The sequence below is a fragment of the Melanaphis sacchari genome, unplaced genomic scaffold (genome assembly GCF_002803265.2).
Source record: "Melanaphis sacchari strain LSU unplaced genomic scaffold, SCAv2.0 Contig36_pilon_pilon, whole genome shotgun sequence".
Classification (NCBI taxonomy): Eukaryota; Metazoa; Arthropoda; class Insecta; order Hemiptera; family Aphididae; genus Melanaphis; species Melanaphis sacchari.
Window position 1 is genome coordinate 2,455,535 of NW_020271232.1, and position 18,002 is coordinate 2,473,536.

At 28.2% G+C, this 18,002-nt stretch overlaps 3 protein-coding genes across 6 annotated transcripts; 1 reads left to right on the top strand and 2 right to left on the bottom strand.

The window, feature by feature from the left end:
* Positions 1-459: 459 nt before the first annotated feature.
* On the bottom strand, positions 460-2,306 carry LOC112596943 (5'-nucleotidase domain-containing protein 1). Of its 2 annotated transcripts, none has more exons than XM_025342828.1 (2): positions 2,168-2,306; positions 460-1,938 (listed from the first exon to the last, which is right to left on the bottom strand). In XM_025342828.1, the coding sequence occupies exon 2, from the start codon at positions 1,780-1,782 to the stop codon at positions 487-489; it is 1,296 nt and encodes a 431-aa protein (XP_025198613.1). In that variant the 5' UTR covers positions 1,783-1,938; positions 2,168-2,306; the 3' UTR covers positions 460-486. The 2 variants fall into 2 exon arrangements, with proteins under 2 accessions (XP_025198613.1, XP_025198612.1); XM_025342827.1 differs by having other exon boundaries at positions 2,157-2,306.
* Positions 1,955-16,480, top strand: LOC112596944 (DNA repair protein RAD51 homolog 3-like). Of its 3 annotated transcripts, none has more exons than XM_025342829.1 (9): positions 1,955-2,108; positions 10,361-10,472; positions 10,619-10,722; positions 12,146-12,270; positions 12,345-12,451; positions 12,821-13,011; positions 13,185-13,313; positions 14,679-14,870; positions 16,366-16,480. In XM_025342829.1, the coding sequence occupies exons 2-9, from the start codon at positions 10,373-10,375 to the stop codon at positions 16,414-16,416; spliced, it is 999 nt and encodes a 332-aa protein (XP_025198614.1). In that variant the 5' UTR covers positions 1,955-2,108; positions 10,361-10,372; the 3' UTR covers positions 16,417-16,480. The 3 variants fall into 3 exon arrangements, with proteins under 3 accessions (XP_025198614.1, XP_025198616.1, XP_025198615.1); XM_025342831.1 differs by having other exon boundaries at positions 10,366-10,472; XM_025342830.1 differs by lacking the exon at positions 1,955-2,108 and adding an exon at positions 8,265-8,353.
* LOC112596942 (transforming growth factor-beta-induced protein ig-h3) lies at positions 4,075-10,030 on the bottom strand. Its single transcript, XM_025342825.1, has 12 exons — positions 9,880-10,030; positions 9,332-9,451; positions 9,169-9,233; positions 8,477-8,622; positions 8,148-8,318; positions 7,375-7,506; positions 7,135-7,303; positions 6,574-6,789; positions 6,229-6,366; positions 5,710-6,016; positions 4,690-4,987; positions 4,075-4,327 (listed from the first exon to the last, which is right to left on the bottom strand). Exons 1-12 carry the CDS (start codon positions 9,975-9,977, stop codon positions 4,223-4,225), a joined length of 1,965 nt encoding a protein of 654 aa, XP_025198610.1. The 5' UTR covers positions 9,978-10,030; the 3' UTR covers positions 4,075-4,222.
* Positions 16,481-18,002: the final 1,522 nt, after the last annotated feature.

Consider the following 18,002-nt stretch of genomic DNA (forward strand, 5'->3'; position numbering starts at 1 on the left):
TGTATTTTTTTACTAAATACATTAATCTATTTAAGATGTTTTCAGTTAATGAACTTAATATAAATTTTTTATAGAAAATAATTTAATGTGTAATAATTGGATATGTCCATACTTTATAATGTATAATTTTACTTTTTCATAATATCAATGCCAGTATAAAATTATAGTTAGATAATTAAACAATATCATTATATTGTTCTTATTAAATATACTAAATGTGCCAATTATTATTTATTTTTTTTTTTGAAAAAAATTAATTCTAAAGCATTGTAATTCATTTTAATGGTTAACTACTGTCTACTAACCTAACAATTTATTCATACTTTTCATTAAGATGAGGTGACTTTTATTTAATTTGGTTTACATAATTAAACATTAAAAAAATAGGTAGCAACTATAGTATTAAGTTAAGTTATAGAACTATTCACAAATCAGTACAAAAAACATTTAATGTTTTAAAAAAAGTTTATTAATGTTTTTACATTATTACTTTATAATTTTATATAAGCTATTAGGTATAAATGGAAAAAACCCATTACCATTCAAAACCACTTTACTTTTGGTAAATGGCGTAAATTCAAAATTTATGGGCTTTTTAGCTAAATGTTTTATTGATGGAATACAAAGTTTTCCATGATTTGCAATAAATGAAGTCCAAATGGATGTATCTTTCTTGTCACAGTCGACTAGATATGAACTCCATTTGTTTGTTCTTAACATATTATTGTCAGGATTAATATCATTATCATTCGAATCTAGTTTCATCTCTTCAACAACAGCTATAGTATCTATACCAGAGAACTTTGCTGGTGCTACAACGTCTTGCAATATATTATCGCCAATATACAAGCACTTTGGGTTAGATTTTCCAGTTTCTTTTTTAAATAAATCATGTAATTGATTCCAATTACCCTGACTATAAATATTGTTAAATTGTATATTTTCCACAGTATCACATTCATTTAACATTTGAGAGTCTGTGCTATAAAATGGTTTATTTGAAGTGAAAAATCCAGGTTTTCTTGAATAAAAAACAGCTATGTCAAATAAGTCTTTCCAGTTTTCTCCTAATGACTGTGTAGCTGTAAAATTTGCATAGTCTACATGTGATCCTGATATCAGGAAAACTTTTTTAGTTTGTTTTAGTTGTTTGAGCCAGGCGAGCACATAGTCGGGACATTTATTATAATATAAAGAGGGAGTCGATTTCAAGTATGGAAAATAATCACCAGTATTTGCTGAAAAGTTCTCTCTAGAATACATATAGATCAAGCCTTTCAATACATCTGGCCAAACACTGTAGGTTTGAGGACGTGATACGTTGTCAATGCCGTCTATACAACGTCCAAATACAAGTGACACAGGAATATCAAAAAAATCAAGAAGTGGTCTAATTTGTTCGGACATAGGTCCGTTCCAGGTTTCTAGAAAATTTTGTACAAACACATCAGTAATCGACCAAGTTCTATTTGGACCATACACAGATACGATTTCTTCGTCGGACATGAACTTTGTGCCGTGGGCTGCTCTCAATATCTGACCAGCACCATTGATTTTCAAAATGTTTCCTTTTTCAGCGTCCAAAATCAAACCTCTCTGAAAAAAATCGAAATCTATCGGCTGCCGCAAATGATTGGCCGAGTAATTGTAATTTTTTATGAGGTAATCGATTAGTACGTCGTAAATCATCTGCACCATGGGCCCTATGCGATATTCGCATAACGTGTTGTCCAGGTCGAAACCGATGCAATCGTAATCAGACAGTTTGAGTATCTCCGTCATCGTTTGTAAGTAAAGTTATTACAAATTAACCGATGTGTCCCAATTCGCACAACTCTCCAATACGAAGATATGTTGTGTTATTGCATTGAACAAAACGGTATCAAATATTGTCACCGGTCGATGATAATGTAATGCGCGCCCTTTTCAATTCTTAACCTGAAAAATAATTAATATATCAACATAATATTGTAATGTCTATTATTGTTGAATGATTTGCAAATTGTGATTTTTAGTTTCAGTCGCCAGAAGTCCTCTTCGGAGCGTAGTACGGTTTTTGGCGCAAGACCGAAAACCTCAGATACTAGTTTCAAGACTTCTAACAACCGGTGAGTTAAGGGTATTATTTAGATCTATAAAAACAAAACAAATTGTACCTTTCACGTACCGTGGAAATCTGGCCCTAAAAAATCGTCGAATTTTCGTTTTTGCGACAGCGGGTGAATAATTGTAATCGACGGATGCACAACTATAAGTAAAACTCGAGTGTTTTGAATGTTCGGAATTCAGCTGATAACAGTAGTTAGCAGCACTATATTATTATTTAATCTATTTTGTGGCAATACAGCCGGTATTATCAACTCATCAACTGAATATATTTTAATCATACAAAATACTAAGTTCATTATTATAATAATAACTATGTTATTTTTAAATTGAACTGTAATTATAGATTATTATAATTTATTATAATTTTATTGTGATTAGTGGTTAGAGAGAAAATGCATTAAATCTAATTAGTAATTTCATTATAGTTGTTTTCCAAATTGTTATTAAAATAGTTTTTAACGATTGGTCACTGTTTTTGATAATATTTTATCTTGAAATTGGAGGAGCAAACATTTTTAGATGATCATCATTGGATATTTTTAATTTTTACACATTTTATGGATAATAAAAAAGTTGCTGTTATCAATCTCACGTGTGAAATCATAGGAACGAGATACCAACGGTTCTAGATTTATATCATTGTTTTATACTACCTACATACATATAAGGGTGTTTCACCAAGTCATGTTCATCTTTTTTTTATTACAGTTAAGTTTTCAAAATCTAATTTTTGGAATATTTAAATATTCAAGACCATATTTTTATTTTTTTACTTGAGAAGTGTCCTATGTCCTAAAATCAAACTTATTTTTCAAATAAGAACACTCTTTTTAAACTGTAGATTACTTAATTTTTTTGAATATTTTGATGCACCTAATTCAAATTCTGAAATAGTATTAAAATGTGGTTCATAATAAAGATAATTATTGTCCTTATAAATGTTTTTACAAAAATATAAATTAGATGTAATATTGGTTCTAATAGGTAATATTTACTATGCTTGGAACAATTTTCAGAAATTATAAATTTTGATAGATTAATTACTAAAATTATAAAATCATCTTAGGGTTCATTATCTCAATACCTTCTAAACCCGTTACCTTGGAACTTTAATCCTTTTTACATAAAATAAAGTTAGATAAACCGATAAATATGTGAATTTGAGAATGTGCGATCTATGTTAGCTATTTTTCTATGAAAACAAATTGGTTTTAGATATTATTTGAAATTAAATTTGGCTACAACTCTACAATTTATAAAAAAAAAGGGAATACTATTATAAAAACAAGTGTACTTATCAATCAATAATGTGATTGCTTCTTAAAAATATAGGTAACATTTTTTGTTGTAGTATTATCCTTTTTGTCTACCCTGTTATATAAATCTCAAATTATTTTATTCTTTGAGAATTTTTTTTTTTAATGATTTTGATCTATATTATTATAACTAATAATTGATATTATTTAATTTTATTACTATATCATAAAAACCATTATTTATCTTGTTTATTATAAAATCATTATTATAATTTATAAAATATCTATTATAATTACTGTAGGTTGAGATAATTAATTTTTTATGGGGTGCTTTTATAAATCTTGTTCTTAAATTATATTTTTTTTCTCTATTTGTAAATAAGCACCATACTATGTATCATCAATAATGATATAATATTAAAAAATATAACAAGTTCCTATTTTAATATACATTATACACTGTTACGAACAATACGAACTACTGATTATAAATTAATAATTATTGATCCAATGTTAGGACTAAGGAAATAGAATTCTATTACAAATAATTGAAAATACTTAAAATACACACATAATATACATGTGAGTAAAAATAAAATACATGTTTAATCTTATATAAAATTGTTTCATAGAAATACGAAATTTTGATAAGTATGTTATATTTTTTATTAGAACATAAATTTTAAGTTAACAATTTAACATCATATTGAAAACAATTATAAATAGCTGTAATGCTTGTACTAAGTTCATGATTTTTTATCGACTTTAATTATGTTAATGTGTGTTATAAACCATCTACTAAATTAATAATTTATTATTTTTTATCTAACGATGAAGTGTAGTCGATCTGTCGAAATTCATTCATTTCTCCGTCTGTATTGTGGTAAAATTAAATCGTCGACCACATGGATCAATCCGTTGGTTGTCATTATATCCGTTTCGATTATTTCGACTTCGTTGACCTAATTATAACATTCAAACATATAAACAAATTATTAAAGTTGCAATGTTAATTGCTTTTTATAATTTATATCCAATATAAAAACAACGTAAATATAAGTTTGGAAATAATATAGTTACATTGGCACAACTATAGATGAAATGTTGAGGGAGTTAATAAAGTAATATGATAATAATAATATAACAAGACATTAAAAAGCCATTTTTTCGGCATTCAAAAGATGATATATATTATAACGGGGCTATGATTTTTGCCCTTTGGGCACTATTTTATACAAATTATTAGACAATACAATTCTATAAGCGCAGCTTGAGCATAAAATGTTTAACTATTTTAATCATATATTCTTAAGGAATGTCATACCATAAGTTTGCCATCTTCGTTGGATAAGCGAACAATTTCGTTTTTTGTTTTGATCTCGTATTGTTGACGTGTGCCGATTAACGCTGACGGCAAGATGCGGTCGGCCTGGTGATTGTCGAGGATTTGTCTCATACGGATAGGGTTTGTGAACAATCGGTGCAGTTCGTCAGCCCCAAGTTTTTTGAACGCATAGTCTGTTGGTATAAAGTAAGTATTGTGCACGTCATCGCAGAATTCGAATGACGTTCGATCCTTCGAAAAAGTACCCAGTACCAGGTCCATTGCTTGCGCGTACAAACTGAATTAGGTACCAAAAGTGCATTTTAAATGTTTATTAATTAGCACATTTATTCGATACATTCGCAGAAATGAATTTTTCCTGCATTTTTGAAATAGTGAAGTTGCTATATGCCTATTTAGAAGGGATCAGAATGTTGCATTGTGCAGTGAATCTTAAATAATGAAACATAGTTTTAAATTTTAAAAAAATGGGTACATAATAGAGGTATTTTAATTTTTAATATTAAATGATAATACTTCGTGGTATTATTATTTAATCTATTTTATTTTTATGTAATTTATTTTTTAAATTTTGCAAGTTCAAAAAGTATATAAGTAAGGTTTTAAACAATTTCATAACTATACTGAAGTTTATGTTTTTGTATAATATATGTAGTTAATATTTTATTTTAAATTTTGTCATCCACCGTAGTTACTTACGTATATTTTGTTTTTAGAAATGTAGTATCAAACAAAGTACTTGTATTATACTATAATAAGACATGTTGCAAGATGGCGACCAACGGGGTTTAAACTACTTAAATTTGAATATTTTCGGACCTATAGGAACTTAAGACGGTTTTAATTCTGTCTTAATTTACCTCGAATCGCGTTAAACACGTCAAATGGTATTTAAAAAAATATTTTAACAGTTAAAATTAACTTTTTTTATTCGTAAATTCAACACCGGGTAGTAATGAGAAACTTTTATTATTACACATAGACCTTTTTAATCTTTACCTGAAACTATCATTTTTTTTAATAAGATCTTCCACTGATATAGTCGGTGGATATAATACATGGTCGACAACGTGAACGGCCCCGTTGTAGCCCCGCACAGATTGAAAGTGAATTCGATGTCCTTCGACACCGAACTCGTTCTGGACACACTGCAGACGAAGTTGTTTGCCAGGAGCAAAACTCTCTACAGTTTTTCCGTCGTAAATGTTCTCCATTGTCATTATTTGTCTTCCGACGTGAAAATCTATGAATGTTCGAGCGGCATTCGGGTCGGAGCGGATGTGATACATTTCCATAGGATTCATACCTACGTCAAATAAATTGCTAAATATTTATACTCACACGCACATTTATACTATATAGGTAGGTAGATTATACGTCATCCATTATTGGAAAACACGTTCCGGTCATTATATAACCGGGTTGTAATAATTTATACTATTCACTATGTTCGCGTGAAGAATACTTAATAGACATATAAAATATATGGGTGTACATACAATTATTATTGTGACTTACATCTTAAGGCTTGATTGGTCGGCGCAAAAACTGTTAGTGCGTTGAAATTTTCAAACGTTTGTGCGAGTCCGGCGATGTTAACGATCTGTACAAATTCGCTTAGACCCAAATGCTGCATGATTTGCAACGCCGATTTCCCTACGGTTCATGTTGGAGTATGTAATAATAATAATAAATATAATACATTTTACTATGATCATATAATATTGTGAATTAATTTTTTGTTTAAAATAAAAATTAATCATTTCATACTAGTTTATGTACCTATATGTATTCTTCAATAAAATGTATATTTTGCTTAAATATATAATTTAAATATTATTTAATATTTAATATTGTATATACCTTCTCCGGAGCTTAGTGGGAAATTTATTGCGTAAATAATTCCATTGGACGATAACTTAAAATCATTACCGACACAGTTTCCTTGAACCGTCACTGCATTCGTCTTGTCACAGCTGAATTTTACGTAATTTTTGTCCGCCAGACTCCTGACATACTGCTCTTCAGTAACAGCACTCAAACAAATGGGTGTCGGCAATATGTGTTTTAACACAAATGCTAAATAAAATTTCCGAATAAAAATATACGTATTTGAAATAATAATGTTTACCTATTAAGTATTAATACTATGTATAGGTGGTATGTGATTGTTTTAATATACCTAGTATTATATTAAAGTACAACGAACTCTTAAGATTATTTTTTGGTCATCATAAATAGTTTACTTAAATAGACTTACTGGATTTTATTGCTGTGTACAAATATCATTTATATAGATTTAAATATTTATTTTTATTTTTTGAAATTTTTAAAACATTTTACTTAATATTTTATATGTGCATTTAAAGTATAGAGGTAAATATAAATAATAACTTAGGTATTTTATATAAATTTCACATGTACCCTTGCTAAGTGTCTCATCATTCAATATTCTTCTGAGTTGATTTTGTGGTAATCGTTGTAGTGCCGTATCGGTTGGAACCATAACCGTAAGTGTTTGAAATGATTCTTTTAGACTTTGATGCATACGTGAAATTTCGAGCATTTTTGAAAATATCGATAAGTCTTGATTCTATAAAGACACAAGATCCATTTTAAATATTATTGATTAGTTTGAATAAAGTTTATTAAGTCATCTCAGACCTGGTTTATGATTTGCACCAAATTTCGATTTGAATAACTGTAAGGACTTAGTACGGAATTGATCAAGTGCACCACTCCATTTTGAGCGATTCGGTTCTTACGCATTATCGTAACACAATTTATGGTTTCGATCTATGAAAATCAATTGTTAATTATTATTCCATAGTAATATAGTATAAATTATAATCTTCAAATATTTTAGAACTACGTCTTTTTTAAAATATAAATTACCTATGTACTCTTAACGTTGTTTAAATATGTTTAATATATTTAGGTACTTATAATATATCTATCTGCAGTTATCATTCAATAAATTTATATCTATTACACGTTTTCATATAGTTTATATAAATTTTATTTATAAAATATGTATAATCATAAATTATTCATAATGAAAGACTAAATACTTTAAATCGTTTAAGATAAATGTTAAATTGACATATTATGTTTAACGATATATAGGTAACAAATTTGTTGAATATTTTCACAAGTATGCATGTACAATATTTTTAAATTATAATATTATTACGTTTAAAAATGTTAGGTACTTAGAAATGTAAATATTCATTCATGTGTTTTTTGTTAGTTAAATTTTGTTTGATAATTCCATTAAAAATTAAAATTTATACATGTTATAGCTGTATAAAATTTCATAATTTTTATAAACTAAAACTTATTTGTTGGTTGATATTCACCGTTGCTCGTGGTATACAGTGAACAATATTAATAATATTGTTATAATTATTGTGTGTTACTTAGAAAATTTCACTCACTTTAGTGGAGTACTTATTAAACCTCAATTTAAGTCCATCGTTTAACGTGTTCAACAACTCGTCGGATGATACGTTTTGTGTCACGATCCTCAAAGGCACCACATGGTATCTAAGTATCTCGACGGCCGATTCGTATGACTCCATGGCTGACCGAAATGTGCTATCTATTTTCTACAATCGCGTATCACGCGGAATGAAAAAAAATAGTAAGATTAAAAATTTATTACAATGTCATATGAATGGCTTTTGTGTATATTTGGCTGTATAATAATATTAATAGTAATAAGTAATAATTAATAGTAGGATTAGTAATATATGAGTCAATATACGGAAAAAGCTTCGTCGGTGGGAACGAATATTGTATATGGGCCGCCGCTGGTCAACAAATCGTATAAGCCATGTTGCTGGATATACTGGACAAACTGCCGTGCGCCGAGTTCTTGAGCGGTTTCCATCACGTTTTTTGCCAATTTCACTGTAAATTATTAATTAATCGTTGACTAGTTTTCGGACATCGCATCATTCGTTGCTCGAACAATCGTATTATGTACATTATTCATATGTATAAGGCGATTCTTTTGTTATTTCATTTTCTATATTAAATTTCTTATCACGGTCGTTTTCTGTTTTATTAATATAAAATTGGAAATATTGGTTGCTACTTAAATGCATTAAGAAACTAAAAAAATACTAACGTGATAACAAAATATAGAATTTCTTGACAAAATCGTATAATTATATTTTATAACACATATTTAATATACGTATTAAAGAGAATGCAATATTTAAGTACTAGTCATGTAGTATATTGCACATGTATAATACTTGCAAGTTTAAGTAGGTACTATAAAAAAACCTTTATTATTTATAACATAAGGTATAATCAGACTGGAAAACAATGAACAGTGACATGCTGCCACATTAGCCAATTATTATTATCTGCATATTATGCAACGTTTAATTTATGATTATATTATATATTTATATAATAAACTGTAGTTACATTATCATGTTTACTTACCACCGGTGCACCCTGGACATCCATACATCGATTTGAATCCCAAGCAGCATTCATACTTCACGATTCTATACTCGGAGAAAGATAAAAAAGAAAAAAATTAATTCGTGTCATAATAGCGACCGGGTGACTGCGATCGTCGCAGTCCAGAGTTGGATCACTCAACGTATTTTGCCCGCAAGTGCGATGCTGCTGCTGGCGATCGTCTATTGGCCAGCCACGCTCCCTATGCGATGTCACGCCGTTGTTGCCCGACAAAATTTCTTCGACAGCGCAAACATTGGGCCTAAAAATCGAATTTGTTAAAAATATCCCAAAGCTTTTCGCTACTCGACAGCAATTTATGTAATTTTATATTATATGTCAGCACCGATCCAGTGTTATACACCGTTTGTAATGTCTAATGTTTCTATTTTATGGTAGAAAAAAAAAACGTTTCGTAAAAATTTTTCGTCGTGTTTTCTAAATAATTCTATTAAAACGGGTGAATGATTGTTTTTTTTATACGAACTTTGGCGAATACAATATTAGAGTAACTCATTAACATGCAGCTGACTACGTTTTATTTTTTTCCTTCATAAAATATGTCATTTATATTTCCGATTGTGTTTAAATTCAAAGTTAATCGACGATTTTATGTATCATTGTTTAAGAACCATAACAAATAAAGATAACGATTATTGGTCAGTGTGCAGTGTATTATAAATGACTTACCCATATTTGTGAAGCGTAGTGTTTCTGTTATGATGATAATTTCCATAAACCACATCGTATGTCAACATCAAACTCGTTAAAACAATAGTTACAATCATAGCTGGATAGCTGTTGATATATTGTGTATAATAGCTGTGAACTTTTTGAATATCAAAACTGTTATGGTAATTACAAACTATGGTGGGTGGGCTTTATATATGCGATTTTGACCACCGGAAGATTCTGTGTAAGTAATTAAATTGAAAAAAAATATCCTAATGAATTCGTCTTTGACCCATATGTACATATTAAAATGTAACAAATATTTGCAATCATCATATTTGCTTCGCGTAATATTTAAGAAATAAGATTAAATTATAAATGCGTATCTATTATAACGACAGTGTGCGTATGCAATTGAGCTGCATGCGTATACTTGTATACCATTGTTGATTTTTTTTTTTTTATCGTGATTAAAAATTAATCTAATTATTTTAAACAGAACAGTATAACCATGAACCGGCCTATTTGGACATTACCTTTAAGCAAGCACACGATAAATAAACTAGACAAACTTGGATATAAGTGTTGTGAAGATTTGATTGATTCGCTTGGTAATTTTTCTTTTTTTCTTTTATTGTAATTTTTATACATGTCTGATTGAGAAAACAATTGTTAATACGATTATTATAAGTCAATTTGATTTGATTGTGTACAGTTTCTATATTATGTAATAAGATTGTAGCATGATATATTTTAGACGATCCTGAAAAGAAATCAAAACTCTTACGAAAACATATGGAATCAGAATCTGAAATTCGTGATATGTTAAAAACTCCCAAATACAAGACTGCTGCAGAATTAGTAAGTGGAATTCATGATTTATTTGATAACATATAATTAAAACCAATTATAAAACCCTATAAAATGTATTTAATATCCTAAAATACACTTAAATCATATACTTTAAATTCATAAAAATATAAAAATAACAATATTTTTCATAAAAGTATAGGAAAATTAAAGGTTTGTTAACTCGTTACTCGTACATATTTAATGTATAATATGGAGTACATACCATTGCACCAATAATATATATATATATATATAAATATAGCTTAAATTTTTTGCTGATTTGAAAATACTTAAAATTCTCTGAAATAATTTATTTATTTTTAAAATTTTGAAATCTGTAAAAAGTAAAATCACTCTTTAATGAAATAGTAACGTATAATATTACTCAAAAAGATGAAACATAAATGGAAACAATAAATTACTTCATAGAATAAGAAACTCATGTACAACAATATATTCAATATCTATTAACCTTTGTAAATAGAACCACTTTATCATCGCATCATAAGTTAATCTAACTTAGTATATAATACAGTAAAATATATGTTTATTGTTTTTAAGTAGAAGAATAATGTGGCTAGGATTTTTACACATTGATATGTTTTTTTTTACTGCTATTTCTGATTACTGTTTTTGTTTATAATGTCCAAAAATCACAACACATTGATTATTACCACATTGGTTATTTTATTTAGCATAATTTAAGTAAAATATATATTATTTTATATTAAAACTATAAAAGTATAAATATGTATTCATGTTTTGTGGTATGTTTATGTTTTAAGCAGTAATGGATGGCAAGAGAAGAAAATAAAATATTATATTTAGCCAAAAAATATCTTAGTGTTTAATTTACTATGGATTCTATAGTAGAGTTTATGATTTAATTTTTATCTTATTTTCATCATTATACTTTACTCATACAACTCTAATAGAAGATTAGATTTAATATTTAAGATTATTCTACAACTACATTACCTACAGTAAAATTAGTATGTATTTTGACTTATGACATAATCGCCAAAGTATTTTGTGTGTTGTGTTGCATATTGTTTATGAATCCAAATCTTAGACTGTATATGTTGAAGCATTTTTTTATACAGTTTTTAAGACCGAAAAAAGCATTATTATTTAGTATTTGTGATCAAGTGTTTGTACCAAAAGTCATATATTTTTTTCTTTTATTTTTGTATATTTTTAATAAGCCAAATGCATATTTGACCATTTTTTATTACATCTAAATCTTAATCCTAATGATTAGGCTAATTTGCTGTGACTTTGATGTATGCTCGTAGGATTATAATAATTACATATAATATTTATTTTTATCATTATAAGGCTAACGTACATAAATGTCGAAAAAGTTGTTTATTATAGTTATGACGGAAAAAACTCATACATTTTGTACATATTTCATCTTCTGTTACTGCAGGATATTGGACGTGATAGTATTGCTACATTTTGTAAGTCTATTGACGAACTTTTAAGTGGCGGTGTTCAAGTTGGACAGATAACAGAATTGTCTGGAGCTCCAGGCTCGGGTAAAAGTCAGTTAAGGTAAACGTTTATAATATTTCTATTTTATGTCACTAAATATAATCTTAAACTATATTTCTCCAATAACTTTTCAGCATGCAACTCTGCGTATCCGTTCAAATACCAGTATGTTTTGAAGGACTACAAGCCGAAGCAATTTATGTCGATACCAATTCAAATTTTTCCGAACTCCGGTTAACAGGTAGGCGTGTCTACTTAGTATTTGAATGTAAAACAAAAATATGTTATATACCCATTTAATATGTAAATATAAAGAACAATAACAACATCATAATTTATTATGTATTTTAGTCAAGATTTATTTACTCATCTCATGTAATTTTAAATTATTTTATTATTTTTTGATCTAATAAAATTATTCAAATTTTATATCCCAGCGCTATAGTATTATCATAATTGTTTTTATATATAACGCATAAATATTACATTTGGCGATTTGTGTACATTTTATTGTTGTAATTTCACTGCAGCACATTTTTGTCGTTACAGCGTTATTAGTATATAAACATGACGATGATGATATCAAGTGGCTCGTTATGTTCGTTTTCAGAAATGATCGACGCTTTCCTCGGCCATGTGTCTAAAGTATTATCGGAACCCATTGATTTCAAAGGAGCAGCCAATAGCGAGTTGCTAAAGAGTCTGACCACCGCTAGCATGCTGAGTAAAATACACAGGGTTCAAATGAATGACCTAAACCAGCTGTACGCTTTGTATACGACTCTCGAACGTCATCCAAACGTATATACACAAGGCATATTAGTATTATAATGCATTATAAATTATATAATACAATATATTATATTATTATAATAATCGATAATTTTTTTTTTTTTGTATACAATATACGATTGTTATCGTAATAACGCGTTCATTGACGTTTATTATTATCTCTCTAACGGTTATTATTACAGGTGAAATTAATCGTGGTGGACAGTTTCGTCATGCCGCTGTACCAGGTGGAAAATTCGCTGAGAAAGAATACGTTAGTCCACAGCGCTCTCGATCTATTGCAAACTATCGCTTGCGAACACGATCTGGCTGTAAGTGACAATCGTACATAATTAGGCATATAAAATAATCGTTATTTCGTTTTTAATCAGAACGCGTTTATAACCGTGTTTTATGACCATACATATACACTGTACGTATGCTGTATAGTTAGTTTTTTGCCACACAATAGACTTTCTATTGGGTATATGTATGTACGAAAATAAATAAAAGAACGATAAAGCATATTATGACGTATAGACTATCGCATTATCGGTTAAACTAGGCCTGCGCATTTTAAGGTGTGCTTGCTAAAAAATTTTTGAAGGTTATCATTACGAATTTACGATATGTAATATAGTCAGCATGTATCAGGGTCAATTGTTTTCGCAGACTAATGTGTAACTTAATCGAACAGTTTTATTTAATGCACTGTATATAGTACTGTACAAAGTAAATGGTCAGGTCGAGATTGCAATACTGGTGTATATATCATATTACTATAAAATGGTCGCGGCCCGGCCTACGTCCGTTGTATTACATTTACGAATTTAGTTCAACTCGGACCGTAATAATTATCAGATAGTTTTGTTGTAAAAAATAATAAGTAATCCACGCACTGTATATTTGAATAAATATCGAACAATTAATGAAAAATAAAGCAATTTGATTGACTTAAACAAAAAAGAACACACGCGAAGAACGCATTTAAAACTTAATACATGTTAATTATGTGAGGTTTAGTATTCGTTTGTCTATTTTTTGTAACTGTATTTTGGTGGTACCTTAATGTATAAAAAGTATAACATCCATTTAATAGAGACTCGGATAAAGTATTTATTTGATAATAAAAAAAAAAAAAAAAAAAATGATTATTTCACGTCTAATTGAACTTTTATTTATATATTTGGCCTAGTTACAGAAAGGTAATTATTTTGACAGTCAATGATCATTTTAAAAAGCATAACATTTTTTGTTATTTTTTTTTTTTTTTAAATATTTCTTTTTGAGAATTTGAAGATACAATATGTAAATATGCAATTATTATAATGTTTTGTATTGCATTTATATTTACACCTAATATGCGTTTTTGTTGTCAGTCACTAACTATACTTTGGATTTTAAAATTCCAATTTAAACATTATCAAATTATAACTTATTATCATGAACTTTCAATTTGTATAAAACATTTGGAATTTCAAATTTTACAATAAAAAAATTATAAACAGGTAAAATTCAAATTAAAGGTAGTTTTTAAAATAAAGAATTTATGTTGCAGTAAAAATGTAACATTGCTAATCTAACAACCTTATTTGCTTGATATTAACTTTTTTTTTTACATAATATGCATTGGTATATCTCATTAACTAATAGCTGTGTACCTATGTATTGGAGTCACATTTTGTATAAAATTACAGGTGGTACTAACTAACGATTTGACGACCGCGGTCACCGAAAATGGCGCAGATGTTTTTCCGGCGTTAGGTGAATCATTTGGTCATCGCGTTCAATATAGACTTCTGCTGAGTAAAATTCCCAATCAATCTAATGAGTACATTGCACTGCTGAAGAAAAGTGTCGAACACGGTCGTTCCGCTGCTCGATTTACTGTAAGCATATTATCTATATAGTTTATTTATAATTTATTATATGTATAATAATAATTTATATTATATTATACTATTAGTGATTTGTATTAATCTATGGAGTGGTATATTTTTATGCATTAAACAGCTACTGTTCGATATACGTAAGCTACACTTTTGCGTTAAAAGTTGGCATTATATTATATACAAAAATTTGCTTTTGAAAATTAATCTAAATAATGCAAATAATCATAGGAATGAACAATGCATATATTACCGACTGACGCAACAGTTTTAAATCACATAATTCTTTTATTAGGGTATAACGTGATAATTGAGTATAATATAGTTCAAAATTATTTGTATTAGGTAGATTAACGAATCTACACTTTTTCTATGTCTTTGGTGCTTAAAACTATTAATTTTTTTAGTATTTGCGTAGATATCTATTTACATAAAAGCGTGTGTATCTACTATTGCGAGATAATCAATCTGTTTCGGTTAGATTATCTAATTGAATATAATATTATTATATTTATTATTTAATTATTATTATTTGCATTTAGTTGAAAAATCGCGAAATCACGTTAATGCAGCAGCTAAGTGAAATTACTATAATCCTACGTTACAAAGTTATTGAATTTTTCGTATAAATTAGTACACTAGTTTAAATAAACACGTGTGGCAATGGTCAAGCAAATATATTTAATGCATTATAAGTTATAACGATTGTTATAATAATAACATATGTCATACCTTTGTCGTATAATATTTTATACGATGAGTCGATTTTTTTTCTTCCGTCAAAGGCCATTAACGGGATTTTATTCGTGATTAATTAGACCATTCCACTGAAATAATAACACAAGAAAATATGCGTGTCATTGTAGGCGGCAACGCGCTAATTATTTCTTAATACCTCTTATTTCAAAATTTCAAACAGTCATTGTACATGCGTTAGTTGTAGGTATTTACTATTTACTATCATACAGTATCTGTTTATTATATATTATATAATATGTTTTTATAATTGCTTGCATATTTTACCCTACAGATATTTTAATCAAAACGTACATAACTTGTGGAATTTTTATTTTATGAATTGTGTGTAACTTTGTAGGTAATAAGTACATTTATCGAGAATGTTGATAATAAATGCATTTTTTAATGATTAACTCATTTCAGTTATATAAATGGTTACTGATTAGGTATAAAAGTCTTTTGAAAACAATTACACGTGCACGCAATTTTAAGTGGGTATTAAAATATTCATTTTTGTTGTAAGTAAAATCAAATTTTTAATTTCGTTTACTGATTTTAAAACAATATGTTTCACGATGTGATCGTGACGTTCTGTTGACATTTGACATAATAAATTATTTAGTGTGTAGTATATATGGCCTATACTGAACGCATTGTTATACATAATTATGTATAGATATCACGGGAACTACTAGGGAAGATGTTAGTGACATTTAAGCTTGTGTGTCTCATAAATTTTATAAATTTTTTTTTATAGATTTCATCGGATGGAGTGCGTGATGTGCCTACGGAACAGCCGCTGCAATAGACAAAGGAATGATCGGAAATAAAAAATAAAAGTTATTCCATATATTATTGTATACAGTGCAAAATTTGTGTAAAAAATAAAACAATTTACTTTTAAATCAAAAAAAATTATCAAAATTTAGTGTAAGACTAGTGCTTACTTAATAATTTTACACTTAGATGCGTACAACTACTTGCATAGTTTAATGACCTGTAATGTTAAAAGGATACTTTAAGAACGGCTTTATAGCGTACAGTTCGCAGACACACACACACGTATAATATAATATTTTAATATTATACAATGGTGTTACCCGGCACCTATTATTATTTATGACACACACCACATTCACATGTCTCGGAAAAAGTTTTAGTGGCGGACGGATCGGCGGTGGCGTGGCGTGGTAAGAAAAATAATAGTAAAAGCTACTTATAACTGTAAGTGTTCGTCAAAATAATATTATAATGATATATTGATTTGCTGCAGTATGCACGCATATCGTTCAACTAACTTTTCGTACTGGTACACACATGTATGAACCTGTAGTGATTTATTTTATATTTAATTGAAGCTATATAAATTTTAGAAGTCATTTTTAGAGTACTTATATTTAAAAATTATGCTTTTCCAAGGGTTTCAATATAATTACTGTATTATTATTATTATATGAATGAGTATTTTCATTCTTATCAGTATGTAAGTTTATATTAACCCTAGTGGATTACGGTCGTTTTAATCCGGAACTAATAATTTAAACATTGGTTTTAAATTGTATTTTTTTATACTATAAAGTTATATAATAAGACTTTAAAGTATAAAACCTTGAAGCTCCTATAAAACGCACAATAGGCCAATTTCATATCGTCACAAGTATCGATATATGTTGTGGTTTGTTGTAGGCTATTGCGAGTAGTATTCATTTTATTTTCAAGAGAATCATTTTACTGAATACCGATATTCATTATCTGCCTTACACACGTGTAACATAGTAAAAAATAAAAACTTCTCATCGAAGTAGTTAATCGATAAATAATATAAAAACAAATTTGAATCCAGTATGAATTGTATGTTAAGTCAATCAGGTCATTCTTTTAAAGCTCACTCCCTAATTTCTAAAAACTTTTGTTTGAAAATTTTAAAATATTTAAAATGTATACCTACTACTATTCAAACATATCTAAAATTAAATCGAAATAAGTGGCCTGATTGTGATTGATCTCAATTAAAATCTCAGGTATACTTCAGTATGAATTAAAATCTGTTTTTATAATATTTATAGTTTTCCTACATCAACTGTGTTGGAAAATGACGCAAAATAGGTGGTTTTTACTGATATGTTGAATTACCCGTGAAAGATGGAGAGAAAAAATGTCGATACTCGCGATTCCTTTAAATAATGCGATTTTTGAACAGCCGTCGATCAATAATACATTATGATTTATGATATTTAACGTACTTTGACTACTTTCGATATTTGCCGTAGACTGGTGTATGGTTTTCGACCGGAAGTTGTCCATTACGTATTATAATACAGTCATATTAACTAGATTCTAGAACAATATGCGCGGTATTTCTTCAAAAGCGCCGAAACTGCTGCAATACTCTTG

What these genes read in the sequence shown, in the direction of transcription:
- LOC112596942 (XM_025342825.1), bottom strand. Translation starts at nt 9,977, where the DNA reads ATGATTGTAACTATTGTTTTAACGAGTTTGATGTTGACATACGATGTG. An exon ending in CCACCGACGAAGCTTTTTCC is followed by an intron (nt 8,319 to 8,476) that starts GTATATTGACTC and finishes ACGCGATTGTAG; the next exon opens with AAAATAGATAGCACATTTCG. An exon ending in CCCACTAAGCTCCGGAGAAG is followed by an intron (nt 6,367 to 6,573) that starts GTATATACAATA and finishes CATGAACCGTAG; the next exon opens with GGAAATCGGCGTTGCAAATC.
- LOC112596943 (XM_025342828.1), bottom strand. Translation starts at nt 1,782, where the DNA reads ATGACGGAGATACTCAAACTGTCTGATTACGATTGCATCGGTTTCGAC.
- LOC112596944 (XM_025342829.1), top strand. Translation starts at nt 10,373, where the DNA reads ATGAACCGGCCTATTTGGACATTACCTTTAAGCAAGCACACGATAAAT. An exon ending in AGATTTGATTGATTCGCTTG is followed by an intron (nt 10,473 to 10,618) that starts GTAATTTTTCTT and finishes GATATATTTTAG; the next exon opens with ACGATCCTGAAAAGAAATCA. An exon ending in TTCCGAACTCCGGTTAACAG is followed by an intron (nt 12,452 to 12,820) that starts GTAGGCGTGTCT and finishes GTTCGTTTTCAG; the next exon opens with AAATGATCGACGCTTTCCTC.